The 15,837-nt window shown below is 40.5% G+C and overlaps 1 protein-coding gene across 4 annotated transcripts in view; it reads left to right on the top strand.

Annotated features, from left to right (window-relative positions):
* Positions 1-8,698, top strand: part of si:ch211-127i16.2 (amine oxidase [flavin-containing] B) — a 51,801-nt gene extending 43,103 nt beyond the window's left edge. Inside the window, exons 9-11 of one of the 4 annotated variants that reach the window (XM_047805183.1) lie at positions 1,904-2,004; positions 6,635-6,927; positions 7,761-8,698. In XM_047805183.1, coding sequence (XP_047661139.1) covers positions 1,904-2,004; positions 6,635-6,927; positions 7,761-8,170 — 804 coding nt within the window. In that variant the 3' untranslated portion in view covers positions 8,171-8,698. Of the gene's footprint in view, positions 1-1,903; positions 2,005-6,634; positions 7,122-7,760 lie in introns of those variants that run through there. The other 3 variants (XM_047805185.1, XM_047805182.1, XM_047805184.1) reach the window with 3 other exon arrangements.
* The last annotated feature ends 7,139 nt before the right edge of the window (positions 8,699-15,837 follow it).

Here is a 15,837-nt window from a genome sequence, read left to right as displayed (position 1 = left end):
AAGCTAGTTAGTGGTGAAGCTAGTCACTGGTGAAGCTAGTCAATGGTCACGCTAGTTAGTGGTGAAGCTAGTCACTGGTGAAGCTAGTTAGTGGTGAAGCTAGTCACTGGTGAAGCTAGTCAATGGTCACGCTAGTTAGTGGTGAAGCTAGTCACTGGTGAAGCTAGTTAGTGGTGAAGCTAGTCACTGGTGAAGCTAGTTAGTGGTGAAGCTAGTCACTGGTGAAGCTAGTTAGTGGTGACGCTAGTCAGTGGTGAAGCTAGTTAGTGGTGACGCTAGTCAGTGGTGAAGCTAGTTAGTGGTGATGCTAGTCAGTGGTGAAGCTAGTCAGTGGTGAAGCTAGTTAGTGGTGAAGCTAGTCAATGGTAAAACTAATTAGTGGTGAAGCTAGTCAATGGTAAAGGTAGTAGAAAGCTATTCGCTGGTAAAGCTAGTTGCTGGAGAACCTAATCATTGGTGAAGTTAGTCACTTGTGAAGCTAGTTAGTGGTGAAGCTAGTCAATGGTAAACCTAGTAGAATGCTTGTCAATGGTGAAGCTAGTTAGTGATATAGCTACTCAGTAATGAAGCTAGTAAGTGGTGAAGCTTGTCATTGGTGAAGCTAGTGGGAAACTAGTCATTTATGAAGCTAGTAGAAAGCTAGTCAATGGTGAAGCTAGGTGCTGGTGAAGCTAATCACTGGTGAAGCTAGTCAGTGGTGAAGCTAGTCAGTGATGAAGCTAGTCAGTGGTGAAGCTAGTCAGTGGTGAAGCTAGTCAGTGGTGAAGCTAGTCAGTGGTGAAGCTAGTCAGTGGTGAAGCTAATGGTGAAGCTACTCATAAAATATATCAAAATGAGCAGAAATCTTGAGGAAGTATGTTTGGAAATTGAAAAGATAGAATGTGTGTGTGTGTGTGTGTGTGTGTGTGTGTGTGTGTGTGTGTGTGTGTGTGTGTGTGTGTGTATTTGTATTTCTTCGGGTTGGGGTTGGCTCACAGTGTCAGCCCTCATACAGCTTCCATCTGCAGTAAAGTGGAGTAAATGTGTTTACAGCTGATGGTGAGACTCTCTCCTGCTGAAACTGATAACATCCCTGACATGAGGAGCTTATTCAGTGTGAGTCCTGAGATCATCTCAACTCTCTCACTCACACACACACACACACACACACACACACACACACACACACACACACACACACACACACACACACACACACACACAGAGAGACAGAGACAGAGACAGAGAGAGAGAGAGAGAGAGAGAGAGAGAGAGAGAGAGAGAGAGAGTACAGTCTTTTGATGGGGAGTTTTTTTGTTAAAGGTGAGGTTTTTAAAGGTGAGGTGTGATTCTCTTACTGTTGGATCTAGTGAGTGAGTGTCTACTGAGGGACAATAAGAGAGACAATACTCTCTATAGGACAATACAGAGTCCTGACCAGCTGTCTCACTGTCTCACTCTTACCACAACCCCTGTGTGTATGTGTGTATGTGTGTGTGTGTGTGTGTGTGTGTGTGTGTGTGTGGCCACCAGCTTTATGGAAGGAGCCTCCAGTATCAAACAGATATTCTCCATATCAAAAACATTATTATGGGCGTGGCCTAATCCTAAAATCACATTTGGCATAAGAATTACTTTTCATAAGAATTTTAAGAGCTCACATTGTTGTAGTTTTTTATGAGACGCTATTGTTAATGCTGCACTATATAGCAGACCATCGTTACAGTTCTGCGTTCGTGTCCTGTTTACTTATCGTTTATTTATCCATGTTGTTTATTTATCTCTACTTTTTGTGGCCGTGCGTAGCCACATGATTCGAATTGACTCGACGTAATCCGATTCTATTGTTGACCAATCAGAATCAAGACAACCGTATCATTTTAAAGTCATGTAACAGTCCTGATGTGTGTTGTGTGGATTTTAGGACTGGGCTAAAGAGGAGTATAACGGAGGATGTCCTGTCAACGTCATGGTCCCTGGGATGCTCACGTTCTACCTTCCCAGCCTCCGAACACCGTGTGGCAGGTACAAAGAAGAAAGAAAAAAAAAAAATAAAACACACAATTGTGCACTGGAATCCTTGTAAATGTTTATGGGTGGCATTTTGTTCCAGATGCCTCGACCCTCAGTGTGCCTCGACTCGCTAACTTGCATTAGTGGCCTCTGAAGGGAGCAGAGGTTAGAGGAGGGATGAGTGTGTGTGTGTGTGAGCTGAATGTGGAGTTAGTAAATGGAGGAGATGGAGAATGGAGGTGAGTGTGTGTGTGTGGCATGAAGCACAAATGCATAATGGGCCTCAAACCAATGGAGTGGAGGTCACAGGGACAGCTTTCTCAAGGGAATGCATCGGCATAATCCATTTGTAATGGCTCCCGTAAGGCTTCGGCCATAACCCGAACAAATCCAGAGAGGAAGTGTGTAAGTGTGTGTGTGTGTGTGCCAGAGAGAGTAGAGTGATGTTGCAAGGTAATGCATTTCCATAATGGAATTAAATCCTTAAAGAGGAGAAAGATCTCATCAAAGGAAGAAGGATGGAAAGCTCTGCTGCTCTCCGCTTTGTTCTGATCTGTAAACTGAAAGCGCTCTTTAATCCGTCCTTGACCCACATCCACTCCGACGAGAGCGACCGTCTTGCGTACGTCTGACACGCGACACACTGAATTCAACACCGTCTTCCGTCCATAAAATAAATAAATAAATAAAACGCAGAAAAATCGCAATGCGGAAAAAACACAGAGTGAAAATTCACGACGTTTACGGAAGGAGTCTCCAGTGTCAGAAAGTTGTATTTTTTTAATTAGCGTGACAAAATGTTCATTCATTCATTCATTCATTCATTCATTCATTCATTCATTCATTTTCTACCGCTTATCCGAACTTCTCGGCGTCATCGGGCATCGAGGCAGGATACACCCTGGACGAGGTGCCAACCCATCACAGGGCACACACACACTCTCATTCACACACACTACGGACAATTTTCCAGAGATGCCAATCAACCTACCATGCATGTCTTTGGACCGGGGGGAGGAAACCGGAGTACCCGGAGGAAACCCCCGAGGCACGGGGAGAACATGCAAACTCCACACACACAAGGCGGAGGCGGGAATCGAACCCCCGACCCTGGAGGTGTGACAGAATGTTACGATAATAAAAATGATTAGTTATAAATAATTGACTCTACATTTAAGAGATTTGAAATTATTTGAATTCTAAATTTTTTGTAACATTTTTCAACATTTTTCCCTTTAACACAGAAGTATTAAAAAGTACAAATTAAATCTTTTCAAATGCAAAAAATACAAATGTACAAAATGTGTTAAAGGTTAAAGTTAGGATCAGGGGCGGGGTTTGGATTTAGGGGACGGCCAAATCCTAATGTTAAATTGAGCTATTAAAAAAAAAATGCAATCTAAAACATTCTAATATTTTATCGTTTCTATAGCAACGGTAAGTAACAAAATAAAATCACATGGTTCAGTCGCATCGATTCGCAAAAAGCGATCGGATAATCAGTTGTTGTTTCCATAGTAACACAGTGGAAGCTTCAAATAACCAGACACCAAATAGAGGACTTTTAAACGGATGATTATTTAACATTTCATGGAAGGAGTCTCCAGTTCCAGCGCCGTGTAACAGAATAGTTTACGCTTTTTTTGTGGTTTCTTGCTAATATGACAAGCCGTGTGATTTTTTTTTACCTTAATGACGTAAAAGGATGGAAAGAAGAAGGGAGGGAAAGACGGTTTATAGCTGCTGTGGATTATGTTCCTGAGTGTTTCATTTCTAACGCGTCTGAAGCCTGAAAGCGAATGGAGGATTAGCTACAGCGAGACTCAGTAAAACAGAGCTGGAGGCGGTTTCTGGGAGAATGTGGGAGAAGGGAAGAGATCAGTGTTTCTTCTGCAGGGTTTGAGGAGCCAGCACACGCTCAGACCTCGTCCTCCCGCTTCGTCTGCTGTTTGCTGAAGCTCAGCGGGATTCAGAACCCAACCGAACCTGCTTTAATATGTCAGTGATCCAAACACAGCCACATCCCAGGTGAAAGGCAGAGTGGGTAGAAATTTGCCTGGGGCATCTCACGCATGGCTAAACTTGACACACACTCTCATATCGCCTGAAGAATAAACAGTGAGCCCGGTTACGAACCCGACGGAGAAACGGGGAACAAAATAAAACCAGGAGGATGTTACTCCGAGTTTCTTCCTGTTCTATCAACAAAAAAATGCTCTGAAGCGTCTAAAGAAATTAATTATAATGGTGAAAAAATGAGTCAATTCTAAAGAATTCAGATAATTGTTATTAGAAATTGTTACCATGTTCTGGATATTTTTACTGCATTCTACTGTTTAAAAAAAAAAAAATTCACGATGCATGTAGAACTATTGTGATGTGTTCTTTCTTTCTTTCTTTCTTTCTTTCTTTCTTTCTTTCTTTCTTTCTTTCTTTCTTTCATATTCATTTAATTTTTTAAATTATTTTTTTTTATTTTTTTTTTATTTAAAGATAAATATATTTACACCACAATATTTTTACAGCATTCTACTGTTCTTTCTTTCTTTCTTTCTTTCTTTCTTTCTTTCTTTCTTTCTTTCTTTCTTTCTTTCTTTCTTTCTTTCTTTCTTTCTTTCTTTCTTTCTTTCTTTCTTTCTGTCTCTTATTCATTTACTTTTTTTTTTAATTATTTTTTTATTTGAAAATAAATATATTTACACCACAATATTTTTACAGCATTCTACTGTTCTTTCTTTCTTTCTTTCTTTCTTTCTTTCTTTCTTTCTTTCTTTCTTTCTTTCTTTCTTTCTTTCTTTCTTTCTTATTCATCTAATTTTTATTATTTCGTTTTTTTAAATAAATATATTTTCCCGCATTACAGCACACTTTGCATAGCAATATATAAAGTTGCATTTTTTTAGTGAAAAGAAAAATATTATGAAAATTAGTTGTGAAAAATAGATTTTGGGAAAATCGTAAATAACTAAAAGAAAGAAAAACAGAAAAAAAGAGATTTTATGCCGATTTTCTGTCAATTCTTTTGCAGAACAAATAAAAAAGGGACAGAAAGAAATAATGACTAAAAAAAAAGTTTATGCGTTTAGAACGCGTCACACACGACGGCTTTGAACCCTTTCAGGAGGTCAGAGGTGAATTTTAGCTGGAAATTTGTTATCTCACTGAAACACATTTCGGTACACCGTGTTACGACACGAGTGCTACAGGAACTCTGCGTCCTTCAGCAACACGTGAAACGGGACTGCATGAATCAGATAAAACAGTATAAATCAGGGAAGACAGGAAGTTGGTGGTCGAGAGGATTTGGACTCATTAACCAGAGACACTTTCAACATAATTCAGGTTCTCGAATCGATTTGCATTTTAATTTCACAATTTGCACGATTTCTAGTTTAGTTCTGATCACTGATTCATTCATTCATTCATCTTCTACCGCTTATCCGAACTTCTCGGGTAACGGGGAGCCTGTGCCTATCTCAGGCGTCATCGGGCATCGAGGCAGGATACACCCTGGACGGAGTTCCAACCCATCACAGGGCACACACACACTCTCATTCACTCACACACACACACACACACACAATACGGACAATTTTCCAGAGATGCCAATCAACCTACCATGCATGTCTTTGGACCGGGGGAGGAAACCGGAGTACCCGGAGGAAACCCCCGAGGCACAGGGAGAACATGCAAACTCCACACACACGAGGCGGAGGCGGGAATCGAACCACCAACCCTGGAGGTGTGAGGCAAACGTGCTAACCGCTAAGTCACCGTGTCCCTGTTGATCACAAATCAGGATTTCTCAAATGTTTTTAGAGCAAAGACAAGACGAAAACATTTTCTCAGATTCATTAGAAATAATATCGAATAATTCTGGATGTTTATTTATTTCAGCTGATATTTATTTCTAGATTTTACACACGCATGTTTTTTTTTGCATTACTGAAAGTGAGCGTCCTGATCGGCGAATCGCTTTAACAGCTCACTTGTGAACATAAACATGTAGTAAAACACGTAGTATTATAAATAAAACTTAAAAAGCAGTAATTAATTTTAACAAAAGCAGTAATTGTGGATTTAAAGGAAATTGCGGGAGGAATCTCAGATCTTCACATAATCTTCTGCTCCATTTAGGAGATAAAGCTCTTCGCTCTGACGGACGCTCGAATACGGACGATACGACATGATCTAAAGCAGTCTCGTGAGGAATAAATCACACTGCGTCATGCTGCTGTAGGACAATAATCAATGACAGAGTGGTGCGATGAAGCAGCTGATGAAGCAGCTGTTACTCCTCCTAGAATTATTTAAATATTCCATGGGGAGCACGGTGGCTTAGTGGTTAGCACGTTCGCATCACACCTCCAGGGTTGGGGGTTCGATTCCCGCCTCCGCCTTGTGTGTGTGGAGTTTGCATGTTTTCTCCGTGCCTCGGGGGTTTCCTCCGGGGTACTCCGGTTTCCTCCCCGGTCCAATATTTAACCCTGTCTGTGATTATCCATCTATTCAACAATCCTCCTAATTATCCATCCATCCATCCATCCATCAACTTGTTTAACTCTGCCTATCCACCCATACCTCCATGTCTATTTATCTATCTACTGTCTTAAATCAAGAGTGATTTTCTCCATGTTTTCAGGATCTACTGGGCGGGAACAGAGACGGCGACGCGCTGGTGCGGTTACCTCAGCGGTGCGGTTCAATCCGGCCATCGAGCAGCTCTGGAAGTTCTCGCAGATGTTTCTCCAGATGTTCTGTCTGAGAGTGAACTCCAGGAAGTGAGAGCAGACCTTTTGAGGGCACCGTCTGATCTATCCCGGGTTTGGGATCTTACAGGAGGCTCCGCCTCTTTCTCCCGCTTCCTCGTCGGCCTGACCGTCATGGCGGTCGGTGTGGGCGGGGCCCTGTTCCTGCTCAAGCCGGAATTGTGCAGTAAATGTCTCAGTCATGTTTTGGCAGTGATTCAGAAATGATTGAGTTTGGGGTTAAACATCAGGAGTAAAATATCATTTATCACCATGCAAGATTTAAATGGATGAAAATTCCTGAGAGTTTTTGTGTACTGGGAAATTAAAACCAATGCAATTAAACAATTTATAGGCAAATGTGATGCCTCTGTGTGTGTGTGTGTGTGTGTGTGTGTGTGTGTGTGTGTGTGTGTGTGTGTGTGTGTGTGTGTGTGTGTGTGTGTGTGAGTGAGTGTGTGTGTGTGTGTATGTGTGTGAGTGTGTGAGTGTCTGTATGTGTGTGTGAGTGTCTGTGTGTGTGTGTGTGTGTGTGAGTGTCTGTGTGTGTGTGTGTGGGTGTGTGCGAGTGTGTGTGTGAGTGAGTGTGTGAGTGTCTGTATGTGTGTGTGTGTGTGTGTGTGTGTGTGTGAATGAGTGTGTGAGTGTCTGTATGTGTGTGTGTGTGTGTGTGTGTGTGTATGTGTGTGTGTGTGTGTGTGTGTGTGTGAGTGAGTGAGTGTGTGAGTGTGTATGTGTCTGTATGTGTGTGTGTGTGTCTGTATGTGTGTGTGTCTGTCTGTGTGTGTGTGTGTGTGTGTGTGAGAGAGAGAGTGAGTGTTAGATATAATAATACTTACATCACAAGGTCTTAATGCCATGGAAACGGATGATGCAGGACAAATAAACAGACTCATACCCAGAAAATAGCCCTAAACTCGATTTAAATAAAGAGAGAGAGAGAGAGAGAGAGAGAGAGAGAGAGTAATAAAGTGTGTGCTATTTGAGTCAAATGTCTCTCTATCTGTTTATCTCTGTTAGTTTCCCAAAAGACTTGCGGAAAGACGGACAACAAGAAAACCTTTTCTCTACACCACTTATCCTACTGGGTCACTGGGAACCCGCTGTGTATCCAAATGCCATTAAAGCTGCCTGGAGCACAAGGCAGGAGTGAGGCACCCTCAACAGGATGGGAGTCTATTGCAGTGCATCAACTCTCTCTCTCTCACACACACACACACACACACACACACACACACACACACACACACACACACACACACACACACACACACACACACACACGAACAATTTTTAAATACCAATCTGCCTTTAGTGCAGGTCTGTGGACTGGTGGTGGAAACCTGAGTGTCTGGACGAGGCCTGTGAGGCACGAGAAGAGCAGCAAGCTTCCCATTTCCTCCTCAGGGTTCTCTGGTTTCCTCCTCTAATCCAAAGACATGTACTTTATGGGGAATACCATCTCTATTGTGTGTGTGTGTGTGTGTGTTTGTGTGTGTGTGTGTGTTCTGTAATGAGTCCATGGGTCAGTGGTTGTCATGGTTGCCCGTGGGCATGTGGTAGCCTAGTGATTAATGTGTTGGGCTACTAATCGGAAGGTTGTGAGTTTGATCCCAGGTCCACCAAGCTGCCACCGTTGGGCCCCTGAGCAAGGCTCTTAACCCTCAATTGCTCAGCTGTATAAAAAAAAAATGAGATAATGTAAGTCGCTTTGGATAAGGGTGTCTGCTAAATGCTGTAGACCTCCAAGACCCCTGGAATAGACCCCTGGTTCTCCGTAGATGATGCGCACTACAGAGAACGGATGGATGGATAAAATAAATCTCCTGTATAAAGTGTATGTTTTATTGTTTTGTAGAAATGTCTTAATGTCTGTTTGCTTTGGAAACAGCCGACGTTTAGTACAGCGAGCGGTCCAAAACTCCCACACACTCGCGTATATACAGTCCATGTATGTACCAGACGATCCCCTCGATCAGCATTAACGTCCCGTCCACAGCGATTTAATCCCGAGCGCTTGATTGCGCCGCTGATGAAGAACGATTCTCCTTCATCCGAGGAAGTCTTTCTCTCGGAGGACGACGGGGGATGGGCCGGACAACCACTTATACGTCTTCGTTATCAGCTCTCAGAGAGCCGAGGCTGCAGCTTTCTCTCCGGTCGGTTTATGATGATGCCCTCTGGGGAAACGCTGCCGACTTAGACGACTCTTCATCCGTCACCTGTGGATAAAGAAAATAAGAAAAAAATCCCCTCTGATCGTACACACTGCGGTCCATTTGATCGATGGAGTCTGTGTCTTTTTCTCTAACCACATGTCAACCGGTGCCTGTTAGCCATTTGCGCTTGCTTTTATTGCTATTTCAGGGGGAAAAAATGACTCTGTGATTGTTTTTTGTTTTTACAAGACAAGCTGCTTTGTCCTTGTGTGTGAAAGCAAAGAAAAATGCCGCCTAAGAGAAAGTAGAGTGTCACGAAGTGTTCCAGTTAACACATAGAAGTTGATTAATTTTCTAAAACAACAGAACACGAAGTGTTTTATTTCTGTTTCTTAATTATTGTGAAAACACAAAGAATAAAAAAAAAAATCCTCCGATCTGAAGATGTCTGAAAAAGTCTGGAGAAAGTCACGACCGTGACGTAACGCTGACACTGGAGACTCCTTCTGAAAAGCCTCGTCTCACACAGGACACCGTGAGAGACGTCCTGAAGTCGTTTGATTTCTTTTTCTCAAGATCGTTTTATCTTTTGATTTAGATGTTACACTTAAAGGTGGGGTCTCCGTTGTTTGAAAGCCGATGTTGACATACAAAATCACCAAAACAAACACGCCCCTAACCCAAACGGGTCCCACCCCTGTATCGATAGCTCCGCCCACACATACATACGTAACCCAGGCGACTGACGGAAAGAAACGTGTCTTTATCATAGCTGAAGGGAAGAACAATACGATTGTAGATAAACAAACAAGCAAAAATGCCACACAAGCATAATGATGTAAAGGACAAAGGCATATATTAGTTCTGTGTAACAAAGCAAAACCAACGTTACTCACCTATCGAGAAGGAAAAAAGCGCCTCGGCGTCTTAAGTAAAGTCGGCCACATATTCACAGGTCGGAGTTTCCCGAGTCGATAACTCCTGAGCTAAACGCTGTTACTACACAAAACGCGGTTGTAGCTGCCTCTCTACATTACTACGATAGAAAAGAGGTGTTATTTGTGTAGTAACAGCGTTTAGCTCAGGAGTTATTGACTCGGGAAACTCCAACCTGTGAATATGTGGCCAACTTCCTGCTCCTTCAGTTCTCTCCAGCGCTGGAAAGCTGATCCTATATTAACACGTCCTACTTCTTGTCCTTATCGTAAGTCTTTCTTCTCTTTCTTTCTTTGTTTTTATCCTCCATGTCAATGTTAAACGTTTCTGCTAACGTCACACATGCGCACCGAACACTCTCTCTGCCCATATTGACAAGCCCCGCCCCTTTCTGCTCATTGGCTTTCGTTTGTTTTGATTTTTGTTTTGATTTTTGTTCATTATTCGGCCCGACTCTCAAAAATCGGAGACCCTGCTTTTAATGGATTTAGCCTGAACAACGATGAGGCTTTTCAGACATAAACCTCCTTCACATTAACTCTGATTTCTTCAGGGTTTAAACTTTAAAGTGGCTGTTCACGGTGTGACCCTCAGGGCTCGGGTGCTATCCGGGGGTCTGGTGTGATGCCACACACTGGCCTCTGAGATTAAACACTTTCTACTGAATATTTCTGGCACAAGCAGAAAGCTTTTTTTTTTTAAATCCAGCACAAAACTGCTGATGTGTTGAGTTGAAGTGGAGCGTGTTAATCTGGAGACGCGTGATGAGCGCGCTGTCTGGATTTCGAACACACTACAGCAGTCATTTCCCCCCAAATGTGCACCAAATACCTTTATTATTATCTGGAGCTCCAGGGCAGAGACTTGCGTCAGCTCCCAGGTGTGTTTGAGGCAGACGATTTTAAAGGCATGGCGTGTTCTCAGGACATAAAGCAACACAAACCTTTAATACAGCTTTTCCTACTTTACAGATCAAATCCAACAAGTGTGAGTTGTATTTTAATGGATTTGTGTGATTAAATATAAAATATGGCTTTCAATATTTTTCATGGCTCACATTTGTACTAATTATAAAGATCTCAGATTGGCTCTGATTTATTATATTGTTTATCTGTCTAAGTAACAAATCAATCAATCAATCAATCAATCAATCAATCAATCAATCAATCAATCAATTATTCATTCATTCATTCATTCATTCATTCATTTCATCAAACAATGTGTTTGTCAATCCATCCATCCATCCGTCCATCCGTCCATCCATCAAGCTAGCTATCTGTCAATCCATCAATCAATACAATACAATGAAATATAATGATTTCATTGATCAATCCAGCAACCTGTTCATTCATTCATTCATTCAATCAATTCATCGAACAATGTGTCTGTCAATCAATCAATCAATCAATCAATCAATCAATCAATCAATCAATCAACCCTTCAGGCCATTCATTCGTTTGTTCAACCAATCAAGCATTCAATCAATAATTCAGTCCATCAGTCCATCAACCTGTCCACCCATCCATTCATTTATTCATTTAAACAATCAATACATTCAGCCAATTAATCAATCAATCAATAAATTTAGCCATCAATCCATCAGGGAATTCATTTGTTCGTTTGATCGATCGATCAAAAAGTTGTTCTGATTAAAAGTGCCCAGCTTTAAATTTACTGTTAAACACCCAAGAACAATTAAAAGTTTTCTCTTCCAGTTTTAAGACCCGAAGAGTCGGATTTTTTTACACAATACCCAAAACGTTCACTTTCAAACTGGAGCTTTTTATATAAATATATAAACACATAACTATATAATAATAATAATAATAATAATAATAATAATAAGAAGAAGAAGAAGAAGAAGAAGAAGAAGAAGAAGAAGAAGAAAAACAACAACATTAAGTGGAAAATAAAATATAATTAAATGGATGAGGACAAAATATTATGCAATAAATAAAGAAAGAAAGAAACGAATAAATAAATAAATAAATAAATAATGTCCAAATAATGTCTTCAGAGATCTTTAATCATGTTGAGGTTCAGTCTGTGGTCACGCTTGCTCTGTTTTAAATAAAGAATTAATATCTCAGGCTTTCCCACGTTGTTGCCTTTTAATTCAACGTTTATAAATTCATAAAACAAATCATCTGAATAATTGAATGCTTCTGAAGCGACTAAGCAACAAGAAACGTTTAAATTCCTCGCAGTTATGTGCAGAGATGAAACTACTGATGTGTTGAGTTCACACAGAGCATGCTAATCAGGGGAAGGGATGATGTGAGCGCTGGTTTGCTAACATACGCCACCTCACGCAGTAAAGTACAAAAAGAGAAACAATTATAATCGGCTGGGAGAGAAAACCCTCGGAGATTCTTAACAAACCTCTTAAAGCATTTTTACACAGCTAAATGATCCACAATTATGGGGCGCTGATGAATGATGTGTACAAATAATATGAGAGTGCAATGAAGACATGATGTAGAAATAAATTGATTAGTAAAAAAAAAAACAACAAAAAAAATCTAAGATTCTAAATAAATAAGGAAAAACACTAACACATTTAAAATCATCTGAAAATTAACAAAAAATTAATCCATCATCTAAAAATTCTCTGAAACGTCTAAAAATCATTTAAAAATGAACAAATTCTACGAAATTTTTGTCCATACATTCATGTTTAAACAACTAATTTCATTTGTCGTTTTAAGTCGTTCACTCATTTTCGTGTCTGATTTTTAAATGTATGTTATTAGTGTTTTTATTTATTTATTTACATATATTCATTAATTAATGCTCGTTTTTTTTTTTTTTTTTTTACTAATAATCAATTTATTTCTACATTGCACTCTCATTGTCACGGATTGACACAGGCGAGTGCGGATCCATGTGCAGTTACTATTTAATACGCAAAAACAGGAAACAAACAATGACAGGACAGGACAGGACAGGACAGGACAGGACAGGACAGGACAGGACAGGACAGGACAGGACAGGACAGGACAGGACAGGACAGGGACCGGAGACATGAACAGACTAAACGACGACTCACAACCGGGAAGTGAACAAAACAGAGTACATATAGTGAACGAGAACCAATCACAAGACGGAGACAGACAAGGACTAAGACAAAACACCTGGGGAAGAGATTGAATGCAATTAAATGTCCGTGGTAACAAATAGGTGGGCGGGGTCAACAATTAACATAAGGGAATGACAGCAGACAGAAACAAGGGGAAACACAGACAGACTCGTTACACTCATATTTGTACACATCATTCATTGTACACATTGGCCCCAAAAATCGGACATGAAAATGAGCGAATGAGTAAAAATGACAATTGAAATTAGTTGTGTTTAAACATAAATGTATGGAAAATCACGTGAAACTAAAAGAATGAATCGTCTAAACATCGTGTGACTGTAAACAAATCAATCATCTAAAAATCACGTGTAAAAATAAATGAATCAATCGTTTAAGAACCTCATATTACGTAAATAATAAATAATAAATTAACGAATGATCTTCTAATCACGTTAAAAGTGAACGAGTTATTTAAAAACCACAGGAAAATAAATAAAACGTCATAAAAATCCTCTGAAAATTAAAAAAAAACTGTCTAAAAATTTATCAATCATCTAAAAATTCCCTGAAACGTCTATAAAAAATGTCTATAAAACGTCTATAAAAATGAACAAATTCTATAAAAATGATCTGAAAATTACGAAATGTCCAAAAATCATGTGAAAATTAAAAAAAAAAAAAATCTAAAAATGATCTGAAATTGAACAAATTTCTAAAAATCATCTGAGAATTAACGTATCGTCTGAAAATGATTAGAAAATTAACGAATCGTCTAAAAACGAACTAAAATTAACGAATGGTCTAAAAATCATCTGAAAATGAACGAATCATCTGAAAATCAGTTTGAAATTGATGAAATGTCAAAAAATAATCTGTCTACAATTCATATGGAAATCATCTAATAATCGTCTGAAATTAAATAAATGAATCATCTAAAAGAAATAAATACTAAAATGAAAAGAAAAGAAATGTGTAGTATGAATGAAATATGAAGCATGAGGCAAAAATTTCATGTGTAAATTTTCTTCATTCTGTGAGACGTATAGTCAGATCTCTGTACTAAAGTTTCTATCAGGAGAAAGCTTGTATGTTCCCTGAGCTGTAAGAACCTGCAGAAGCGTTGAGACATTGTTCCTCATGAAGAACATGGTTCTGTACGTCTGCAGATGCAGTTCCTCTTTCAAGCATGTTGAAGTTGTTTGTTTGTTTTTTATTCGTCTCACATGAATAAAATGAGTGTTTTAAGTAAGTGGGATTTCACCTGCTCCTGGTTCCATGTCAAAGTCTTTCTGAACGTTTTCCTGACATTGATGAACGTCCATTGTGATTCTCTCTCTCTCTCTCTCTCTCTCTCTCTCTCTCTCTCTCTCTCTCTCTCTCTCTTTCTCTCTCTCTTTCTCATTCTCTCTCTGTCCTTTTGGTGAAAGAAGGACGTCGCTGCTCTCTCTCTCTCTCTCTCTCTCTCTCTCTCTCTCTCTCTCTCTCTTACTCTCTCTCTCCTTCTCTCTGTCTCTTTGTTTCTGAATGACGGAACTCTCTTCCAGCTAATCTTTCTTCTGATTTTTTCTCTCTCCCTCTCTCCCTCTCTCCCTCTCTCTCTCTCTCTCTCTCACATGCTCCAGTGCAGAAGATTTGCTGTAAAGCCCAGCAAGGATGTGACACACTGCAGCTCCCAGTGTGAGTGAGTGTGTGTGTGTGTGTGTGTGTGTGTGTGTGTTATGGAGGTAGAAAATGACTGAATGAACTAAAGATGAACTGAGCAGGTCTGTATCACGGACAGCAGGGACAGAAGGACAGCGGTCTGATGGTGAAGGTTGTATTTATAATCAGATAAATATTCAGACCTGCGACTGCAGTGGAAATGTGAATTTGCATATTTGCCTCTCGGCCATGACGTGACCCACTGTGCCGTTTTCTGGTTTAAGTTTCGAGACGATTCATCTGCGAGATTCGCTCGTGCTTCAATACGTTTTGATGAATCAACTCATACAAGACGTTTCCATGGAGACGAAGCTCCTCCTACATTCCATTGTAAATAAATTGTGTGAAAATTGACAAGTAGAATTCGAACATTCCTCCGTCGCTAACGAGGCTTCAGACAGGAAGGAAGCTATAACAGGAAACTAATCTGACCCTGCAATGACCTTCATCCGGATTGGATCAATTCCAAAGTCACACTGTAACCGTAAATAAATATATATCACTCATCCTGATTGGTACAGGGCACAAGCCCCGCCCACTTCACATCAGGCAAAAGAAAATACTGCAAAAGTAAAGTCTCTCAGCTGAACAGATTCATTTTGATCCTCTGTAATAAGTTTTACTGCAGAAACGGTGCATCGTTAAACTGTTAATATTCATTAGTGTAGCAGAAATACATGAAGAAGCATTTATTTATATTTACCTGAAGAAAATCACAACAACCAGAGAGAGAGAGAGAGAGAGAGAGAGAGAGAGAGAGAGAGAGTAAAAAGAGAGAGAGAGAGAGAAAGAGAGAGAGAGAGAGACAGAGAGAGAATGAGAGAGAGAGAGAGAAAGAGAGAGAGAGCGTGACAGAGAAAGAATGAGAGACGCCGGCGTCAGAGAGCAGGAGAACGAGGAGAGAGAACCGACGACGAGAGTAAAGGAAAGACGAGAGCGCGAGAGAGAACGAGACAAGAGATCCAGAGAGAGCGAGAAAAACGGAGCGAGCGTGAAGAGGCGAGTGCGCTCTTCAGCTAGAGAGAAGTAACGAGAGCGCGCAGGGGCGACAGAGTCCAGCGAGCGATCTCCCACCAGCGGCAGACAGAGACAGACGCGAGAGCTAGAGCGCGAGCGCGAGAGAAGCGCGTGGGGAAGAGCGCGACGAGGAGAGAGAAAGATGAGTTCTTCAAACATTTCCATGGAAACTGCTAAGCTGTTAAACTTCTCTTGCAGTACT

The sequence above is a fragment of the Tachysurus fulvidraco genome, chromosome 20, assembly GCF_022655615.1.
Source record: "Tachysurus fulvidraco isolate hzauxx_2018 chromosome 20, HZAU_PFXX_2.0, whole genome shotgun sequence".
Lineage (NCBI taxonomy): Eukaryota > Metazoa > Chordata > Actinopteri > Siluriformes > Bagridae > Tachysurus > Tachysurus fulvidraco.
This window is presented reverse-complemented; position numbering and strand designations above follow the sequence as displayed.